We start from the raw sequence: 21219 nt of genomic DNA, 5'->3' as shown, positions 1-21219 counted from the left end.
CTTCTCTATGGATAAGCTGAGGCTACAAAAAGCACAAAGGTCCCAGGACAGCTCTGAGGTCTGTGTCCCAGTGGTCTCCCCTTCCCTCCATACGAACATCCCTGAGGGGCAGCAGCTCCATGTCCCCTCTGTGGATTTCTGTGCTTCCCCTCACTCGTACCTCCACCTCCACCTGAGTGACAAACATGGGAAAACAAGCTGAAAATACCTGGCTGTCATTACAGTACACAACATTGTTCTCACATTGCAGTAGCCCTGTCGTCTTTGTATTGGTCTTGACTGACATCAAGTGGCCAGGCCATGAATTACAATGGTTGTGTAGAATGAGTTGTTCTGTAGCTGACATAAAACAACAAATGTACTTGGTGTGTATAAAGGGTTACATTGTTCTTTGGGTCTTACTTCACAACCATTCTTCGATACTGTCAAATAGCTTGAACCAATCTCCCCACCAGAGTCACCCAGAAAGTGAAGAACCCTGCTTGTTGCATTTTTCCTGATTTCTCTACTATTGTGGTTAAACGGGCAGGCGATGGTCAGGTGCTGAGTGGCAGAGTGGCTGTGTAACCGTAGAAATCGGAGCTGGACCACATCAAGACCAGCATACTCCGACTACAGTAGGAGGGGGAAATGATTTGGATCAGTTACAGTAATGCAGTTATAGATGAATTCTAAATGTAACATGCAGTATGTCTTACCTTATAGCCACCATCAAGCTGGCTAAACCACTGGATATACTTTTTTGACATGTTTTTTTCTGGTTCCCATTTTCCTATTATCTATAGAAAGATAAACCACAACATGCCTTTTCAAAATGAAAACAATACGTATAAGTGAGAAATGGTGTGACCCATAATTGATGCTCACTAGAAAGCCTTCCTTAATATTCTGCTCAAGGGAGAGGCAAAGTTATAGATAAATCATTCATACTCAGATATTCTGTGCAACCACTTTCCCCAGTGTCCTGACTGATGCCAGGACCAGCTACTTACCTGTGACTGGACAGGAGGTATACAGGTCATCCCTCCTGCAGTGAAGTTACAGAAGACTTGCACGGCATCAAATGGGCAGCCCTGGTTAGGGTCCATGTAGAAGTGTCCTGGAAAGATCAGACTCTGTTAGTTTTACAACATTTTACTGGACAAAGGACTCTAGCTGTAAATAGGAGGAGAGGAGGTTTGCTTTCAAGAGATCTGTTACCTACATCAGCTCAGTGTTCAGTCTAAATGCTACCTGCTGAGCTCTACTCACCATCCTGCAGGTGTGGATGAATCAGCCCCAGCTCGTGGCAGGTGGTTGCAGGGCTGTCTTTGCTGCCCTGAGGCCAGCTGATGGAGCTGCTTGGGTTCTGGTCAGGCAGTGAGGTAAGCGTTCTCCTGGTCATGGCCCGAGTTTGCTGGGAAAACAGGGCCATCCAAAACCCGACTCACAATAGGTTTAACTAATAAATAAAGACTGATACATCATCAAATCACATTTTATTTGTCACATGCTTCGTAAACAACAGGTGTATACTAACAGTGAAATTATTACTTATGGACCCTTCCCAACAATGTAGAGAAAAAAAGAGAAATAATAGAAAAGTAAAATACATATTAATATATTTAATTATAAGTACAAAGATAACTTGGCTACATAAACAGGGTACCAGTACCGAGTCGATGTGCAGGGGTACGAGGTAATTGAGGTAGATATGTACATATAACTAGGACTAAAGTGACAGATAATAAACATTAGCAGCAGCGTATGTTATGAAACAAAGTTAGTGCAAAAAGGGTCAATGCAGATAGACCAGGTAGCTATTTGGTTAACTATTTAATTAACTATTTAACAGTCTTATGGCTTCGGGGTAGAAGCTGTTCAGGGTCCTGTTGGTTCCAGACTTGGTGAATTGGTGCCGTTCAGTAGCATAGAAAATAGTCTGACTTGGGTGGTTGGAGTCAATTTTTTGCGCCTTCCTCTATACCGCCCCAGTGATGTACTGGGCTGTACGCACTACCCTCTGTAGCGCCTTGTGGTCGGATGCCAAGCAGTTGCCTAACCAAGCGGTGATGCAGCCAGACAAGATGCTCTCAGTGGTGCAGCTGTTGAACTTTTTCAGGATCTGAGGGCCAATGCCAAATCTTTTAAGCCTTTGTGTTGGTGTGTGTGGACCATGATAGATCCTTAGTGATGTGGACACCGAGGAACTTGAAGCTCTCAACCTGCACCACTAAAGCCCCATCGATGTGAATGGGGACATTCTCTGCCCTCCCTTTCCTGTAGTCCACGATCAGCTCCTTTGTCTTGCTGACGTTGAGGGAAAGATTGATGTTCGTCTGTGATCATGCCTATCACCGTCGTGCCGTCGGCAAACTTAATGATGGTGTTGGAGTTGTGCACGGCCACACAGTCGTGGGTGAACAGGGAGTACAGGAGGGGACTAAGCAAGCATGCACATGTGTTGAGGGTCAGTGTGGCGGATGTGTTGTTGCCTACCCCGTCAGAAAGTCCAGGATCAAGTTGCAGAGGGAGGTGTTCAGTCCCAGGCTCCTTAGCTTAGTGATGAGCTTGGAAGGCACTATGCTGTTGAACGCTGAGCTGTAGTCAATGAACATCATTCTCATATAGGTGTTCCTTTTGTCCAGGTAGAGATTGTGTCATGTGGATCTGTTGGGGGATCCAGGGTGTCTGGGATGATGTTGTTGATGTGAGCCATGACCAGCCTTTCAAAGTATTTAATGGTTCCATATGTGCTATGGGGCGATAGTCATTTAGGCAGGTTACCTTAGCGTTCTTTGGCACAGGGATTATGGTGGTCTGCTTCAAACATGTAAGTAGTACAAACTGGGTCAGGGAGAGGTTGAAAATGTCAGTGAAGACACGTGCCAGCTGGTCAGTGCATGCTGTGAGTACGCATACTGGTAATCTGTCTGGCCCTGCGGCCTTGTGAATATGAACCTGTTTAAAGTTTCTACTCACATTGGCTATGGAGATTGTGATCACACAGTCGATCTGAGTCCTGTATTGACGCTTTGCCTGTTTGATATTTTGTTGGAGGGCGTAGCAGGATTTTTTACAAGCGTCCAGATTAGTGTCCTGCTCCTTGAAAGCGGCAGTTCTAGCCTTTTGCTCAGAACGGATGTTGCACGTAATCCCATGGTTGGGATATGTACATACGGTCACTGTGGGGAGGGTGTCATCGATGCACTTATTAATGAAGTCGGTGACTGATGTGATAAACTCCTCAATGCCATCAGATGAATCCCAGAACAAGTTATGTGCAGGTTATGCAATTGTTTTGAGGAAACATTTAGTGTGGACTGTGGCGTATGATTCCTCCATTTTACAGTATAATAAAGAGGTATAGATTACAATAAATCGGGTACCAACTTTTTTGGATCCTCTTCTTTTACCAAGGGCTCCAGGTCGCCTGTTTCTTGGACGGCCAGGAGGACCTGGTTTTCCCTGTGACATAAATGGGGGCTTGCATTTACATGGGATCCATTATGTACTGTACTCTGCATTCTGGATGATTAAGTTACTGTTACTAATTTGGATCATAAGACTATAATGAATAATAGAATTCTACGTACAGGTTGTCCACGCACACCTTTCAGTCCCTTAACTCCAGGCATTCCTTGTATCCCCTTCATTCCCTGTGAAGAGCATGGTGGATTTAGATGGAAACCATGGAAATATACCCAACAATAGACATTAGAAAGCGAAATGGTTACTTACCCTATTTCCAAAGAGACCCTGTAAAATAAAACAAACACAATTTACCAAGCAAGACTTCAAAATGTCATAATGTTAGCAAACTTATACTGGAAGAGACTCTAAGAAGGTTTGTGAAATATGGACAAAATACATACAGGTAGACCAGGGAAGCCCTTTTTCCCAGGTGGACCACGAGGACCAATGTCTCCCTATAAATTACCAATACATTGACATAAATTGATAATACATTTGTGCTGATACTGTTGTGCAACATGTATCAGGATATAATTCCTTTAAAACAATTCATATGGAAAAGAGATACCACCAGCTAACCTGTATGCCTTTTGGGCCTAGCCGCCCTTTATTCCCCGGCAGTCCTGGATTCCCCTAAAAGAAAAAGACTGAAGAGTCATCGGCTCTCTAAATATGAGGTGTGGTTCATTGATTTCCAAATACATTCCAAATGACCTACTTTGATTCCTCGTGGTCCAATATGTCCCTGCAGGCCTCTGCCGCCTGCCTGACCCTGAGAGATAACAGATATAAAGGAGCGATGATGTGACCACATAGAAAACTAATTCTGTTGATTTACTCTATAACATACTGTAGGTGTTATTGAGTGTTGAGACATATACAGCACCTTTGATCCATGCTGGCCAAACTTCCCCTTTGCTCCTCCAAACCCTGGAATACCCTATGCAAAATAGCAATATCAGAGTGCTTAGTTATCAAGCATAAGAAAACATGTTTGAGAATATACAGGGAGTTATAAACATTAACGTAAAGGTTTCACATGTATTTACCCTTGGCCCCATTGGCCCTGCAGGTCCTCGTTTTCCTTTTGATCCAAGATTACCCTTGACAAAACATTGGTGGAAGGTTCTGAATGTAAACCATGGCAAAATAAAGATGTTTGGCCAAATAGCTCTTGTTGTATTTCTATGTACATGTACTGTTGGATATCTCACTTAGTCAAACACAGGTCGTACCTTTGACCCTGGTGCTCCGTGACCACCACTCAATCCAGGTTGTCCACTTTGACCCTGTAACATTAATCATTAGAGTAGGGATGCATCAAGTTCCAACATACTGTGTATTTATACAGCCTTAAAATCACTATGCTTAAGTCAAGTCTGTATTTCACTCACCATCTTCCCTGGTAGACCAGGCCTCCCAGGGGTTCCTCTGTAACCAGTATCACCCTGGAGACAAATAGAATCAAAGGAAGATCTATTAGACAATATGTCCTGGGGCTACTGATTGACAAATATATATTTTAAGGTTATGCTTGGGAACCAGACAATGCTTACATTATCTCCTTCATTTCCTTCAACCCCCAGCAATCCATCCAAACCAGCAAGTCCCTGAGATAGAAAAGACAATGTAACAAACACCTCAATAGGATCAACATCATCATAACACATTATATTGTATTTTCTGTGATAGGATCATGCCCTATAGGGATACTTGCTGGCTTTCCAGATCTTCCAACTGGTCCATCCGGTCCCAATGGGCCTTCTTCTCCCTATAAGCAAGAGGAGGAAAATGTGGCACAGAAGAAAAGTTAAAATTGTACTATTGACTCTTCGCTTCAATACATTGTGGGGGAAATCATTGTGGGCACGGTTGGGGAGTAACAGATTACATGTAATCTGATTGCAAAAAACTGTAGCTGTAATCATTTACATTACCAGCTAAAATAATGTAATCAGATTAAAGATACTTTAAAAAAAACTAGTTAACTTCTTGGATTACATGTTAAATTCACAAAGGATGTTTGTAAAAAAAAATACATTGACACCTTTCTGTTTCCTCAAGGACATTCAACTCAGCGCTGAAAAAGAGACAAGTTTTAAGTTTGTTCCACCTGAGCAAGTCTGAAAATAAGTCAGAGACTGCTATGATGACACACCAAATGTGTTTGATGGATCCCTTTGGTCTTCTTCTAATTCCTTAAAGGGGAAAGTAATCCAAAAGTAACTGAAAGTAATCAGAGTGCATTACTGAGTTTGGGTCATCCAAACTCCATTACTGATTTCAATTTGACAGGTAGCTAGTAACTTTAATGGATTACATTTAGAAAGTAACCTACCCAACCCTGATTGTGGCGAGAGGGTTTGGTAGAGTGTAGAGCAAGCATTGAAAGAAAGAACTGATTAAACTCACTGGTTTGCCTCTAACTCCCCTGCCTCCCCTCTTTCCTGGGCTGCCATGCAATCCCTTCATCAAAGATAAATGAGAAAATCAGGTCAGACAAAGCCACTTCATATGAAGAGTGTGATATTTCAAGAGGGATTGTGTACTGCATGACACAACCTCTCACCTTTGGCCCTTCTATTCCTTTACCACCTTTCTCTCCAGGGGCACCAGCAGGCCCAGATCTGCCTTTACCTCCTGGAGATCCAGTGAACCCCCTCTTTCCCAATGTCCCCTGTGTACAAACATCCACAAAACATATTAAACTTTAATCAAAAATAGCTAGTAAACTCTGTATTAAATCAAAATGAAATATCCCACCATTTTGCCTCCTGTTCCAGACTCTCCTTTCTTCCCCCTTGGACCTTGCAATCCCTGAGAAAAACATAAAGGAAGGAGAAGGAGAGTAGATGTGGAGGCTAAAACGATGAAAAAAAGTTGAAATTGTTATTTATTTAAAAGTTGCAGAGCAAAACATACCACATCTCCTTTGATACCACCAGCCCCAGTCTTTCCCCTCTCCCCATAATCTCCCTGGGATCAAACACAAATTGTATTAAAATTGCATCATGGTAAATCCATATAAACTGTTTAAATAATATGAATTACTCAACATCCTTAAGGTATCTGGATGAGCGCATATTCTAAATGACTAACATGGTAATGTAAATGTAACAGATTGAATGGTGCATTACACCTTAAGTCCACCAAGTCCACTTTTTCCATCGACTCCTCTTTTTCCTGGTAAACCCTGCAATGACAGGACATTAAGTGTCCTATTATGTATTCTCAGGTTAAATTAACTCTAAATAATGTGCCTTGAAATCTGTCCTTACTGTTGGTCCTTTTGGTCCAACTAAGCCTGGAGGCCCAAACCTTCCAGGAGGCCCCTATAACATCAGAGGGAACACACCAGTCAGACACTAATTCCCAACCCAGAACATCTTTCTCAGCAACATTTCAGCTTCATACTGTACTGTATATTTACAAATAGTGGTACCATAACAACACTTACTGTGGTTCCGGGGAGCCCCTTCTCTCCCTTGGCACGGCCTCTCCCGGTGTTGCCCCCTGGTCCGTAACGCCCAGCGAGACCTGTAGGGCCTCTGATGCCCGGCTGGCCCTGTCAAGACACATCCACATCATCAGGAGACACAGATATCAGGCAGGAATCTCATCTCATTTCAATCAAATTTATGGATTTATGTGGGGTTGAAAAATATTATCTTGTTTGATGGTTTGTGACTCACCTTAAGTCCTGAAGCTCCTTCTTTCCCTCTGTCCCCTGATGGCCCTAAGTATCCCTGTGAATCAGAGGACACCAGCATTAGCTCCTTTTTAAAGATATACTGTAAACTCACAGGAAGACTGATTCTGAGCCATCACAATCACATTTTTAGAAAAAACACAACACCTACTTCTTTCCCCAGTGGGCCCTTTGGTCCTTGTTGACCTTGGTTGCCTCTGTCTCCCTGGATCCCCTTTCCACCTCTTTCCCCCTGAGCGCCCATCTTCCCCTTTTCACCCTAAGATATTCAAATGTCATATTGATCCTTTTGTCGGTTGAATATCACAGTTATTGTCAACCATGATCAATAAATCCTGTGATACTCACCGGTAGCCCCTTCAGTCCTGGTGGCCCCATTGGACCCCACAATCCAGTCGGGCCCTAAAGCACAGCAACACTTGTCCCTTCTTATGCAATCATTGTCTTTACCCATTGAGGATCAATGGATTTACATCAGACTCTTTAGTCAAAAATCTTATGCCTGTATTTTGGATGACCAAATCCAGATTTAGAATAAATAGAATGACTAAATAATCAGTACAGTATAATCAATCTACCTCCTCACCATCGACACCAGCAACTCCATTCTGTCCGATAGCTCCTCTGGACCCCTGCACAAACACAGGATATTTCAGAGGATTATAAAAAGACACTGGATACAGCTGATGCCCCAATGACATGGATAATGACAGAATATACAGTAGTATAGAGTATAGTTGTACCTTATCCCCATTGTCTGCCAATGGCCCAATACCTCCCTGTGGTCCATCTTTACCCTAGAATTTAAGGACATTCACAATGTGAAGATATCAAAATGAAAGAGAATGTCAATCGCCCCACAATCGTTGAGAATACAGCAATCAATCAAATCGTCAAGGTAACTTACTGGGTAACCTACAACTCCACGGGGCCCAACTAATCCTGGGGGCCCCTTGTCCCCTGGTGGCCCTTGGAGGCCCACCTCACCCCATGGTCCTATATTGCCTGCTATGCCCTGTATAAATAAGATCAATACACACCATTAAGAACATAAACTCTGAAATCAAGTACTTAACACGACATGCTCTAGTCTAGTGCTAAAACCAGGGTGTTTGGACAGTGTAGTAAACTACCGGTCAAAAGTTTAGAACACCTACTAATTCAAGGGTTTTTCTTAATTTTTTACTATTTTCTATATTGTAAAATAATAGTGAAGACATCAAAACTATGAAATATCGCATGGAATCATGTAGTAAGCAAAAAAGGGTTAAACAAATCAAAATATATTTTATATTTGAGATTCTTCAAATAGCCACCCTTTGCCTTGATGACAGCTTTGCACACTCTTGGCATTCTCTCAACCAGCTTCACCTGGAATGCTTTTCCAACAGTCTTGAAGGAGTTCCCACATATGCCATCTCAATTTGGTTGATGTTAGGCGATTGTGGAGGCCAGGTCATCTAATGCGGCACTCCATTACTCTCCTTCTAGGTAAAATAGCCCCTACACAGCCTGGAGGTGTGTTGGGTCATTATCCTGTTTAAAAACAAATGATAGTCCCACTAAGCCCAAAACAGGTTGGATGGCGTATTGCTGTACAATGCTGTGGTAGCCATGCGGGTTAAGTGTGCCTTGATTCTAAATAAATCACAGACAGTGTATTCAGCAAAGCACCCCCACACCATCACACCTTCTCCTCCATGCTTTACGGTGGGAAATACACATGCAGAGATCATCCGTTCACCCACACCGCGTCTCACAAAGACACGACGGTTGGAACCAAAAGTGTTTCTTGGTCCAATAAAGTCTCTTCTTCTTATTGGGGTCCTTAAGTAGTGATTTCTTTGCAGCAATTCGACCATGAAGGCCTGATTCACACAGTCTCTGAATAGTTGATGTCAAGATGTGTCTGTTACTTGAACTCTGAAGCATTTATTTGGGCTGCAATTTCTGAGGCTGGTAACTCTAATGAATGTATCCTCTGCAGCAGAGACAACTCTGGGTCTTCCATTCCTGTGGCGGTCCTCATGAGAGCCAGTTTCATCATAGCACTTGATGGTTTTTGCGACTGCGCGGAGAAACATTCAAAGTTCTTGAAATGCTCCGGATTGATTGACCTTCATGTCTGAAAGTAATGATGGACTGTCGTTTGTCTTTGCTTATTTGAGGTTTTCTTGCTATATATGTACTTGGTCTTTTACCAAATAGGGCTATTTTCTATATACCCCCCTACCTGGTCACTACACAACTGATTGGCTCAAACGCATTAAGAAGGAAAGACATTCCACAAATAAACTTTTATGAAGGCACACATGTTCATTGAAATGCATTTCAGGTGACTACCTCATGAAGCTGGTTGAGAGAATGCCAAGAATGTGCAAATCTGTCATTAAGGTAAAGGGTGGCTACTTTGAAGAATATCAACTATAACAGATTTTGATAAGTTTAACACTATTGATTCCATGATTCCATATATGTTATTTCATAGTTTTGAGGTCTTCACTATTATACAATGTAGAAAATAGTAAAAATAAAGAAAAACCCTTGAATGAGTAGGTGTTCCAAATGTTTTGACCGGAAGTGTAAATATTCAGGATTATTGGTACAGTTGAAGTCGTAAGTTTAGATATACCTTAGCCAAATACATTTAAATTCAGTTTTTCACAATTCCTGACATTCAATCCTAGTAAAAATTCCCTGTCTTAGGTCAGTTAGGATCACCACTTTATTTTAAGAATGTGAAATGTCAGAATAATAGTAGAGAATTATTTATTTCAGCTTTTATTTCTTTCATCACATTCCCAGTGAGTCAGATGTTTACATACACTCAATTAGTATTTGGTAGCATTGCCTTTAAAATGTTGAACTTGGGTTAAATGTTTCGGGTAGCCTTCCACGAGCTTCCCACCATAAGTTGGGTGAATTTTGGTCCATTCCCCCTGACAGAGCTGGTGTAACTGAGTCAGGTTGGTAAGGCCTCTTTGCTCGCACACGCTTTTTCAGTTCTGCCCACAAATTGTTTATGGGATTGAGGTCAGGGCTTTGTGATGGCCCCTCTAATACCTTGACCTTGTTTTACTTAAGCCATTTTGCCACAACTTTGGAACTATGCTTGGGGTCATTGTCCATTTGGAAGACCCATTTGTGACCAAGCTTTAACTTCCTGACTGATGTCTTGAGATGTTGCTTCAACATATCCACATAATTTTCCTACCTCATGATGCCATCTATTTTGGGAAGTGCACCAGTCCCTCCTGCAGCAAAGCACCCCCACAACATGATGTTGCCACCCCCATGCTTCACGGCTGGGATGGTGTTCTTCGGCTTACAGGCCTCCCCATTATTCCTCCAAACATAACAAAAGTTATTATGGCCAAACAGTTCTATTTTTGTTTCATCAGACCAGAGGACATTAATCCAAAAAGTACGATCTTTGTCCCCATGTGCAGTTGCAAACCGTAGTCTGGCTTTTTTATGGCGGTTTTGGAGCAGTGGCTTCTTCCTTGCTGAGCGGCCTTTCAGGTTATGTTGATATTGGACTCGTTTTACTGTGGATATAGATACTTTTGTACCTGTTTCCTCCAGCATCTTCACAAGGTCCTTTGCTGTTGTTTTGGGATTGATTTGCACTTTTCGCACCAAAGTACGTTCATCTCTAGGAGACAGAACGTGTCTCCTTCCTGAGTGGTATGACGGCTGCATGGTCCCATGTTGTTTATACTTGCGTACTACTGTTTGTACAGATAAAGTGGTACCTTCAGGTATTTCTTTAGATTTTCCCATGATATCAAGCAAAGAGGCACTGAGTTTGAAGGTAGGCCTTGAAATACATCCACAGGTACACCTCCAATTGACTCAAATGATGTCAATTAGGGTAGCCTAGTGGTTAGAGCGTTGGACTAGTAACCGGAAGGTTGCGAGTTCAAATCCCCGAGCTGACAAGGTACAAATCTGTCGTTCTGCCCCTGAACAGGCAGTTAACCCACGGTTCCTAGGCCGAATTTGTTCTTAACTGACTTGCCTGGTTAAATAAAGGTAAAAAAAAAGCTTCTAGAGCCATGACATAACTTACTGGAATTTTCCAAGTTGTTTAAAGGCACAGTAAACTTAGTGTATGTAAACGTCTGACCCACTGGAATTGTGATACAGTGAAATAATCTGTCTGTAAACAATTGTTGTAAAAATTACTTGTGTCATGCACAAAGTAGATGTCCTAACCGACTTGCCAAAATGATAGTTTGTTAACAAAAAATTTGTTTTAATGACTCCAACATACAGTGTATGTAAACTTCCGACTTCAACTGTCTATACACTACCCTTCAAAAGTTTGGTTTCACTTTGAAATGTCTTTTGTTTTTTATAATAACATACATGAAATTAGTTGCAAAATTAATAGGAAATATATTCAAGATGTTGACAACGTTATAAATAATGATTTTTAATTTAAAAAATTATTTTGTCCTTCAAACTTAGCTTTTGTCAAGGAATCCTCAATCTGCAGCAGTTACAGCCTTGCAGACCTTTGGCATTCTAGTTGTCCATTTTTTTTAGGTAATCTGAATCTGAATCTTTTCTTTTTATTGGCCAGTTCGAGATATGGCTTTTTCTTTGCAACTCTGCCTAGAAGGCCAGCATCCCGGAGTCGTCTCTTCACTGATGACCATTGAGACTGGTGTTTTGAGGGAATATTTAATGAAGCTGCCAGTTGAGGACTTGTGAGCCGTCTGTTTCTCAAACTAGACACTCTAATGTACTTGTCCTCTTTCTCAGTTGTGCACCGGGGCCTCCCACTCCTCTTTCTATTCTGGTTAGGGCCAGTTTGCTCTGTTCTGTGAAGGGAGTAGTACACAGCGTTGAACAAGATCTTCAGTTTCTTGGCAATTTCTCGAATGGAATAGCCTTTATTTCTCAGAACAAGAATAGACTGATGAGTTTCAGAAGAAAGTTATTTGTTTCTGGCCATTTTGAGCCTGTAATTGAACCCACAAATGCTGACGTGCCAGATACTCAACTAGTCTAAAGAAGGCCAGTTTTATTTCTTCTTTAATCCGAACAACAGTTTTCAGCTGTGCTAACATAATTGCAAAACGGTTTTCTAATTATCAATTAGCCTTTTAAAATGATAAACTTGGATTAGCTAACACAATGTGCCATTGGAACACAGGAGTGATGGTTGCTGATAAGGGGCCTCTGTACGCCTATGTAGATATTCCATAATGAAATTTGTCATTTCCTGTATTGTCGTTTCCTGTCGACGCTGTATTTCTGATCAATTTGATGTCATTTTAATAGAAAAAAATTCGCTTTTCTTTCAAAAACAAGGACATTTCTAAATGACTAAAACTTTTGAATTGCCGTGTATATAAAAAAATGGCCCCTGTTACAATGACTAAAATGTGGCTTAGTCTTACAGGAGCTCCTCTGTATCCCTGTATCCCTGTCAATCCCTGCACGCCCTGAAACACAATGTGAGAAGATGTCATGAGTCTCCATGTAGATTCAGTCAGACACACTTTATAAAGCTCTGAGAATAGAACTAATTTGACACTTACTGGACTTCCGCGTCTCCCCTTCGAACCTTCTTGACCTCTGTTTCCCTTCCGAAATCAACATATCAGTAAGCTATGTCCACACTATAGTATTACTAAACAGTTTATAACTCCTTTATTGCTTTATGGGAAACCATTTTCAATGTTTTGTATTTTAGGAGGTCCATTTCAGTACCTTCCGTCCAGGATTTCCCATAAGGCCGTTCGGACCCTCTTTACCTTTGGCACCCTATGTAAAGGATGGTAAAACAAACTGACAAAAAAGATTGCGCTGATACACTGACAAACACAACTGCTTTGTCAGACATAGCTAAGTAAAAGAGTTAGAGAATGTTTATGGGGTAACGTGGACTTACCCTGACTCCTGGCTTTCCTGGCTTACCAGTGATCCCTCTACCACCAGAATCCCCCTGTTGACAAATAATATCCCCATGCTTGGTCAGTATGATCATTTTATCATCGCCTGTTGTAAATTAGTGTGTATAGCCAAGAACAGTACAATACTCACACTCTTCCCAACTGGACCTTGAATCCCTGGTGCCCCAGTCTTCCCCACCATTCCCTATGAAATCATATATAAATATACACTACATGACCAAAAGTATGTGGCCCCTGCTCGTCAAATATCTCATTCCAAAATCATGGTCATTATTATGGAGTTGGTCCCCCCTTTGCTGCTATATCAGCCTCCACTTTTCTGTGAAGGCTTTCCACTAGATGTTGGAACATTGCTGCGGGGACTTGCTTCCATTCAGCCACAAGCGCATTAGTGAGGTTGGACACTGATTATGGGCGATTAGGCCTGGCTCGCAGTTGGCGTGCCAATTCATCCCAAAGGTGTTCGATGGGGTTGAGGTCAGGGCTCTGTACAGGCCAGTCAAGTTCTTCCTCACCAATCTCAACAGAACATTTCTGTATGGACCTCGCTTTGTGCATGGGGGCATTGTCATGCTTTAACAGGAAAGGTGCCTTCCCAAAAAAGTTGAAAGCACAGCATCGTCTAGAATATCATTGTATGCTGTAGCATTAAGATTTCCCTTCACTGGAACTAAGGGGCCTAGCCTGAACCATGAAAAACAGCCCCAGACCATTATTCCTCCTCCACCAGCTTTTATAGTTGGTACTATGGATTTGGGCAGGTGGAGTCACTACAGAGAACGCGTTTCTACTGCTCCAGACTTCAATGGCGGCGAGCTTTACACCAATCCAGCCGATGCTTGGCATTGCGCATGGTGAGCTTAGGCTTGTGTGCGGCTACTCGGCCATGGAAACCCATTTCATGAAGCTCCAGCGAACAGTTATTGTGCTGACATTTCTTTCAGAGGCAGTTTGGAACTCAGTAGTGAGTGTTGCAACCGAGGACAGACAATTTTTACACGCTACAAACTTCAGCACTCAGTGGTCCCGTTCTGTGAGCTTGTGTGGCTTACCATTTCGTGAGCTGTTGTTGCTCTTAGATGTTTCCACTTCATAATAACAGCACTTAGAGTTGACCGGGCAGCTCTAGTAGGGCAGAAATTTGACGAACTGACTTGTTGGAACTGAACTCTTCAGTAAGGGCATTCTACTGACAATGTTTGTCTATGGAGATTGCATGGCTGTGTGTTTGATTGTATACACCTGTCAGCAACGGGTGGGGCTGAAAAAGGTTGAATCCACTAATTTGAAGGGGTGTCCGCATACTTTTGTATATATAGTGTATCACAACTGTAAGGTCTAGTAGTCCCAAAAAATGACCAAATAGCCAACAATAGAAAATAATAATTGAAGTTGTAGAATACCTACCCTTAGTCCAGTAGATCCAGTATCCCCGTCAGATGCAGTTCCTCCGATGGGTCCCTAGAGGACAGGGATCATGGTCAAACCACACCTGTGAGTGAATTAAACACAGGACCATCTCTGGCACAGGACACATACAGTATGATGGGATCTTACCGGGGGTCCATGTGTTCCATCCAGTCCCCTACCTCCTAGATATCCTTGAAGTCCCTGAGTGGAGAAAGACAATTGTTCTGTTTTCATGTTCTCTTCCATTGCACTTTTCTGAACTCTGGCCCTCCTTAGTAATATGTGCAGGTGTGGCAAGGAGTGAAAATAACTGCATCCTTAAATAAAATATTAGTTTTACCTTCAGCCCTTTCAGTCCAGTGACTCCTGGAATTCCAGTCCTCCCCTATGTAATTCAAATCCAAATGTTAGATGAAAACAAGACCTCAAACATACTGACCGGTCTCAATATATACCACGTTATAGCATCAGATCTGTTCTTCAATGGTCTGGTGTATAGATCTATGGTGTGAGTGCATTTTTCTCTACTGATGATGGCAGGAAACTATATAGACAGAATAAGAAGTGTAGGTACTTAGGAACCTTAATACCGGGTTCTCCTTCAGCTCCTCTCTCTCCTGACTTCCCCATCTCTCCCTGTGGACAGGACAGACACATCAAGCCATAGTAAAACTGGTAGTCACATCTAAAATCAGAAATCTGTGATCATGTTTACTTGAAACAAGGTAAAAATAGTATTTCACCACTGTACGATGGATGAAAGTCAATAATTCCTTGACCTTGATCATTCTGAATTGTCTCGTAAATGAAGACTATGCTATTCCCACTTACAAAAGGCCCTGGCAAACCGGCAAATCCTACTCGACCTTCTCGCCCCTAAGAAACCAACAAACAACAGCATCAGTACACCTCCTACTGGATTGGTACGCACCACTGAGATCAAAACAATGTTACAAGATTGATAAGTGGCAGATAGCAACAGAAATTGCAAGCTCTTCTAGTACCTTATCACCTCTAGGTCCAACAACGCCTGGCCCACCGCTAGGACCTCTGCCACCCTGCAAAGACAGAAGGCCGGATTTTTAAAATACAATAGTCAATCTGGATAAGTACTGTACAAGGTATGTTAGCTCCACCTCCAGACTGCTCTTACCTTTGTCCCATCTTTTCCCTGCTTACCATTCTCCCCAATGATTCCATCATAACCCTGAAGAAACAGATAGGTAAAGTACCATTACATCAGGATATGGTGATCTGAACAGGTGTAATGATATTCCATCCCATTACAGTACTGTGCAGTGACCAGATTAAAAAGATTCTACTTACTGTGGTTCCAGGAAATCCAGGGGGCCCCACTGGTCCAACATTACCTAGTAGCCCTGATGCTCCTCCTCTGCCTTTAAAGCCTCTTTTACCTGGAGGCCCGGGTCGACCCTGCCCATCAGGGAGGACAAGTGAATGAATGCACAGTGAAGGGATGGAAGGAGGTCAATTGCTAACAGATGCATGTCTGACAGAAGAGTAGGGTCACATAAAATGAAGCAACTTCTATACTGTATGTAGTAATGTTAGCCATGTGCATAATGTCCACTCACCTGGTCCCCTTTAAATCCTGGGTCACCCTTGTCACTTCTCTTAGATGCTTTGATCCCCTACAGGAGGAAGGTGAACATGGGCAGACAGACAAACAAAGACAGCTACACAGTTAGTACTAGGCGGTTGGATATGAAGGGGAATATGAATTAGTAAGAAAACCCGCACAGGACATTTTCAGAGTAAGTAAAGTTTCAGGGACAGGAAGAAACGACTACTGTGATCATGGAATTTTTACTTTGTGGGACAAAACTACATGTTCTTATAGTCTTAACATGATTACTGTTAAATACTTAAGATTTAGATATCAACTCAATACAAAATAAAGAAATTGCTTTAAGTAATCTTACTGGGTCACCTGAGGGTCCAGTTTTTCCTGGTTTGCCATTGGCTCCCTGATAAGAAGGAAAGGCCAAGTTTGTGAATGACTTTTTCAGTATAATTGGTTTAATAAAATACATTGCTTTGAGTTTTCAATTCTTACGTGTACATTAATGTGTGCTTACGTGAAGCCCAGAGAGTCCGGATTCTCCTATATTTCCCTCATCACCTGCGTCACCCTGTTTAAAAACATGAAGGATTGCGTAAGATTGTAGATTACAAGTCAAATTTATGGAAACATTCATCATAAATGCTTTAAAAATAAATGATTCAGCCTTGATTGATACTCACGGGATCCCCTTTCGGACCTGTAGGCCCATCTGCACCTGTTTTCCCCTGTGGACACATTCAAAACTTAATAAAGATAATAAGATAATAAATGTGAATTGATAATCTACAATTATTTTCAGATGGTCTATGATCACTGGCACAGATGTATGTATTGTGCATATTCTCTTGTGAGTAAATGTAGCATGATCAAATCAATGAGAGTGAGGAAAAAAACATCTGATTCTACCTGAGGTCCACGAACGCCAGGGAATCCAACAATCCCATCAGGACCTGGCTCTCCCTGGAATGAGAGACAATAATTAGAATTATGGACAAGTACATTTACCTGGATGTCAATTCAGCTTTCAATTCAGGAAGATTAATTCTCACCTGAGGCCTGAGTGGTCCCCTTAGGCCTCGCTCACCTGGTTGGCCCTAATGACAGACAGAGAGATTAGACAGGGCTGTTGACACATGTGGCTCAATACCTACAATATCATGCTCAGATGTGTCCTTACTGGTGGTCCATTGACTCCTGGTACCCCCTTTGGCCCTCTTGGCCCCATTTTGCCCTGAAAATGAGATGTATAGGTTCATATAAGCAGCTTGGGTGACTTGGTTGACATTAATTTCAGAGCATGATCCAATTGAGAGTGAAGCAGAATAACTTACAGGAGGGCCTGGTGATCCAACAAAACCAATGCCACCGATGTCTCCCTTAATAACAGAAAATCCTCTCTCAAGACAGTGCAGACATTTTTCAGAAGATAGGTAAATAACTGTGTTGTAACTGTTTTAATGTACTCACAGGAGGTCCAGATGTTCCCGGGTAGCCCAGTTGTCCTCTGGCTCCAGGTATTCCCTACACAGCATGAAAATAACTACTTAAACACTCAACATACTTCAACATGTTCATACTTAACATGAGGGTTCAGTATCGAACAGCTGATGTACCGTATCTGATGAAATAGCAATATTCAAAGGTAGGTATTACTCACTATGTATCCAGTGATCCCTATGAGCCCTCGGTTTCCTTTATTCCCCTGACAACAACAAAGACAAGTTAGAATTAATGTTGAAACCCATTATGAACTTCAAATGAATCCCTCAATGTGTGATTGGGTTGCTTATTGAACTGAACCGATATCAATCTGGGATTAGTTGGAATGAAAATTAGCATTCACAGCAGAGCTCCGGAACCAGTGATGAAAAAGACTCAAGTGTGAGAACATTTAGTTCCATGAAAACAAGACACTCAGTCTGACCTTGTCTCCTTTCTGGCCTCTGTTTCCCTGGGGTCCTGGTTCCCCTTCATAACCCTTAACAATACACAGAATTACTGTTACAAAGAATTGGTGGCAAGACATACTGGTATGAATGTCTAGCCTACAAAACATTTCTTAATTGGGCCTTGCAGGGATTTATTGCACAACCAATCAATAGAAAGCTTGACGGCATATACTGCAGCTGGCAGTGCTGAAATTTCCAGTCACGATGAAACTTTCATGGTCAGAGTACAGTAAATAAGTGTGCCCTGCTTAAAACATTTACTTTGAGTGTCTGTCATCTGTCCACTGATATCTAATGTGTTTCTGTTGGTCAAACTAAGATATAATCTACATAACGTTAGAAGTCCTAGCCATTCTTACCCACTCACCCAGCTCCCCTTTGCTGCCCTTCTCTCCTCTGTAACCCTGGAGACCCTGTTAGTACAAGTAGAGAGCTCTGTCAACAACACTGACACTGGAACAGTCTCTATTGATGTATAACACATGAAAACTCTTCAGTCTTTGTTAAATGTGTCCTACCTGTTCCCCAGGTGGTCCTGCAGGGCCATCATCAGAATTTATACCATCAATCCCATCACTCCCAGTTCTTCCTGGAGGCCCGGGCATCCCTGGTGGTCCAGGACCACCCTTGAATACAGACACGGTCGGCATAAGATGAGGAATTCAGTCTCGGACTCAGTGTGCTCAATCCTATAGCCAATGATAATGGCAGACAACATGCAGCCCAAGGACCATGATAAGTCCAGTTCAAGACTGAAAGCGACCCTCACAATTTTTTTATTAAATTGTATAGTAGTTAATTCCGTCAATGGCCAGTATAGATTTCAGTGGGTGGCTTCCCCTCATTGGTTAGCAGACAAGTAGCCTCGTGTGACAGGCTTCCAAATTCTTCTAGCCAGGATGCAGAACAAATGCGAGGGTACAGCGTCTCGTCTGGCTACACAAGACTAGCAGATAATGATCAAAACCCCGATAGTGGTGTTGTGTACAATCAGAACAACAGCTTTCTGCACTTTCTGTGTCACAGCTGAGGTAACACTGTGGTGAAAGCGGTTCCTTCAGTGTGTCAGCTGGGTTCACTGGCAATCAGATGTGGACAGCTTGCCCAGTCTGCTGCCATTGTGTAGCGCCACTATTGACACCGTCTGTCTGGGACAGCTTTGCATTACTGGGCTTCACAGCAGTAGCAGTGTGCCAGGGCAAAAAGAGCAACACTTAGCGGTGATGCATTTCAGACGCATGATCATTGAAAAAGAGCTCAAGCGCTAAGGTGCTGTTAACACTTATACTAATGACGCCCTGGGCACTCACTGGAAATGCTCATTTCCATGAAAGTGCTGCTGCTTCACAAACAGAAGTGCTGAAAGCAAAAGCAGTATGTGGTTTTTGGGCTCAGATCTCCAATGAATGCTAATGAGAGCACTGCGTTGACCTGTTGCCTGAAGTGGGTGTTGCTATGATACTGTGGAGTGTGGAAGCAGTCATCTGACTCATCTAACAGCATCCTGTGATCCTATTTCAGTGTTGTTAACATTCTGTGATAGCAGAGGAGGGAGAATAGAAACAGCAGATGGGTTAGCTTCAACTCACTGCTCTGTTTTAAGATCTCAGAGTTGAAGTAATTGTAGTTAACAGCTACATTCAGCATACCGTATAGACACGCTTAACAGATACTTATCCTGTGTTCTCACGGTTGGAACTGCCAATTGGAATGAATCTGTAATTTATTTGGGTGATCACATCCATATAATTAAATTTCCACTCGTGTCCACATATCATTGACTGAGTTTCAACACACAGGCAAAACAAGTTATGCCTCGGTGTAGACTCTGATCCTATTCAGATAAAATGGAGATACCTACGATTTTTCCTCCATCTCCTTTTCGTCCTTGTTTTCCAGTAATTCCCGGGGGTCCCTGGAATACAAACAATCTCTGCTGTCAGTGAACAAGCATTATGAGAGTGATGTGTCAATAAGTAGAGTCTAATAATGAGCAATGTTGGGATACTGACATACAGTATACAGTTATACATTTACTCACAGGAGGTCCAGCATCCCCAGGGGGGCCAAGGGGCCCTGGAGGGCCCTTCAATCTCTGAGGATAAACAACCGTACATACAGTACATAGACTGGGTAATCATTTCAAAATACTAAATTATATTCCTTCTGATATGATGCAATAAATTACTTGATATTCTGCATTGACAATAATCTGTGATTTAAACGCCTATGATTTGGCTACTATACTGCCACCTAAAGGACATATTCTTCTAGTTGTTTCTGCCTAGAAACTACTGATATAGAGCTGAGATCACCTACCGGCCAAGTTGCAACAAGCTTTTTGTAGAATGTCTTTTTCTGCAAGAGAACAACAATACACACAACTTTTAAAGAAGTAATAAGAAATCAAAGGTCTGGGCAATGGTTCAATAATCAATGGCTTTATGCTGAAATATAATCACATTCTATAATCACTCAACCAAACAAGAATGCATTGACATAGCCTTTGTCGTGTACTATGAAACACAGTATAACAGCACCTTGAAGGTCTCCCACTCTTCCTCAGAGCTCTTGAACACTACGATGGCGGGCATCCCTGGTGGACCAATGGGGCCTCGGTAACCTGTCCGTCCAGTCTGGCCCATCCCGCCAGCGTAGCCCTGTCAGGAGACAATACACACTTAAGTGTTTTAAGAAATTCCACAATATGGAAACATCTGCATGTAGACCTGCATGTCAATAGGAATCCACACAGCACACTCTAGAAATAATACTGAGCACCCAATAATAGTGGGCAACAGAATTATCATATGTGTCACTATGAGTAGTTTAGATTCAGTAGATATTGTGTGAAAAAGTTAACACATACTTTATCCCCTTTTGGTCCAGGTGGCCCTGTCAAACCAGGTGGGCCCTGAAGTCCCTGGGAAAACAGTCCATTTCCATTAGTGTCTGTTTTCATGTATGACGTCTTGTATGATGTATGATGTCTTGTATGATGTCTTGTATGACGTCTTGTATGATGTATGACGTCTTGTATGATGTATGATGTCTTGTATGATGTCTTGTATGATGTCTTGAAACATGAAGTAAAACTTTTGTAAATCAATTACAATGAATTATCATTTAATTCCATTACCATTGAAGTTGTTTGCAATGACTGCATGCCCACTGCTAATGTACTGG

General features: G+C 42.1%; 1 protein-coding gene across 2 annotated transcripts; it reads right to left on the bottom strand.

Annotated features, from left to right (window-relative positions):
• Positions 1-20129, bottom strand: si:dkey-21p1.3 (collagen alpha-1(I) chain). 2 transcript variants are annotated; one of them, XM_031785979.1, is made up of 57 exons: positions 20075-20129; positions 18552-19948; positions 18393-18446; positions 18009-18062; positions 17742-17786; positions 17552-17605; positions 17416-17460; positions 17262-17315; positions 17134-17178; positions 16991-17044; positions 16765-16809; positions 16599-16652; positions 16443-16487; positions 16095-16151; positions 15826-15933; positions 15653-15706; positions 15504-15557; positions 15331-15375; positions 15082-15135; positions 14840-14884; positions 14647-14700; positions 14497-14550; positions 13220-13273; positions 13068-13121; positions 12887-12940; positions 12715-12759; positions 12574-12618; positions 8070-8177; positions 7906-7959; positions 7741-7794; positions 7511-7564; positions 7314-7421; positions 7146-7199; positions 6911-7018; positions 6732-6785; positions 6593-6646; positions 6376-6429; positions 6217-6270; positions 6023-6130; positions 5866-5919; positions 5171-5224; positions 5010-5063; positions 4848-4901; positions 4689-4742; positions 4503-4556; positions 4340-4393; positions 4172-4225; positions 4033-4086; positions 3855-3908; positions 3721-3738; positions 3576-3638; positions 3373-3447; positions 1252-1396; positions 993-1099; positions 699-779; positions 403-612; positions 1-172 (listed from the first exon to the last, which is right to left on the bottom strand). In XM_031785979.1, exons 2-57 carry the CDS (start codon positions 18681-18683, stop codon positions 23-25), a joined length of 3711 nt encoding a protein of 1236 aa, XP_031641839.1. In that variant the 5' UTR covers positions 18684-19948; positions 20075-20129; the 3' UTR covers positions 1-22. The 2 variants fall into 2 exon arrangements, with proteins under 2 accessions (XP_031641839.1, XP_031641840.1); XM_031785980.1 differs by lacking the exons at positions 16991-17044; positions 17134-17178; positions 17262-17315; ... (5 more) ...; positions 18552-19948; positions 20075-20129 and having other exon boundaries at positions 16451-16487; positions 16765-16815.
• Between the last annotated feature and the right edge of the window lie 1090 nt (positions 20130-21219).

The sequence above is a fragment of the Oncorhynchus kisutch genome, linkage group LG13 (genome assembly GCF_002021735.2).
Source record: "Oncorhynchus kisutch isolate 150728-3 linkage group LG13, Okis_V2, whole genome shotgun sequence".
In the NCBI taxonomy this organism is placed as follows: Eukaryota; Metazoa; Chordata; class Actinopteri; order Salmoniformes; family Salmonidae; genus Oncorhynchus; species Oncorhynchus kisutch.
Note: the sequence above shows the minus strand (reverse complement) of the source record. Positions and strands in the feature narration are given on the sequence as shown.

Excerpts from the sequence above, each read along its gene's own strand:
- si:dkey-21p1.3 (XM_031785979.1), bottom strand. The coding sequence starts at position 18,683 with ATGCCGACCGTGTCTGTATTCAAGGGTGGTCCTGGACCACCAGGGATG. Across the intron at positions 15,136-15,330 it reads CCGGTTTGCCAGGGCCTTTT|GGAGAGATGGGGAAGTCAGG; the intron begins GTAAGTGGGAAT and ends TCCTGTCCACAG. Across the intron at positions 4,226-4,339 it reads TTGGCCAGCATGGATCAAAG|GGTCAGGCAGGCGGCAGAGG; the intron begins GTGCTGTATATG and ends GTTATCTCTCAG.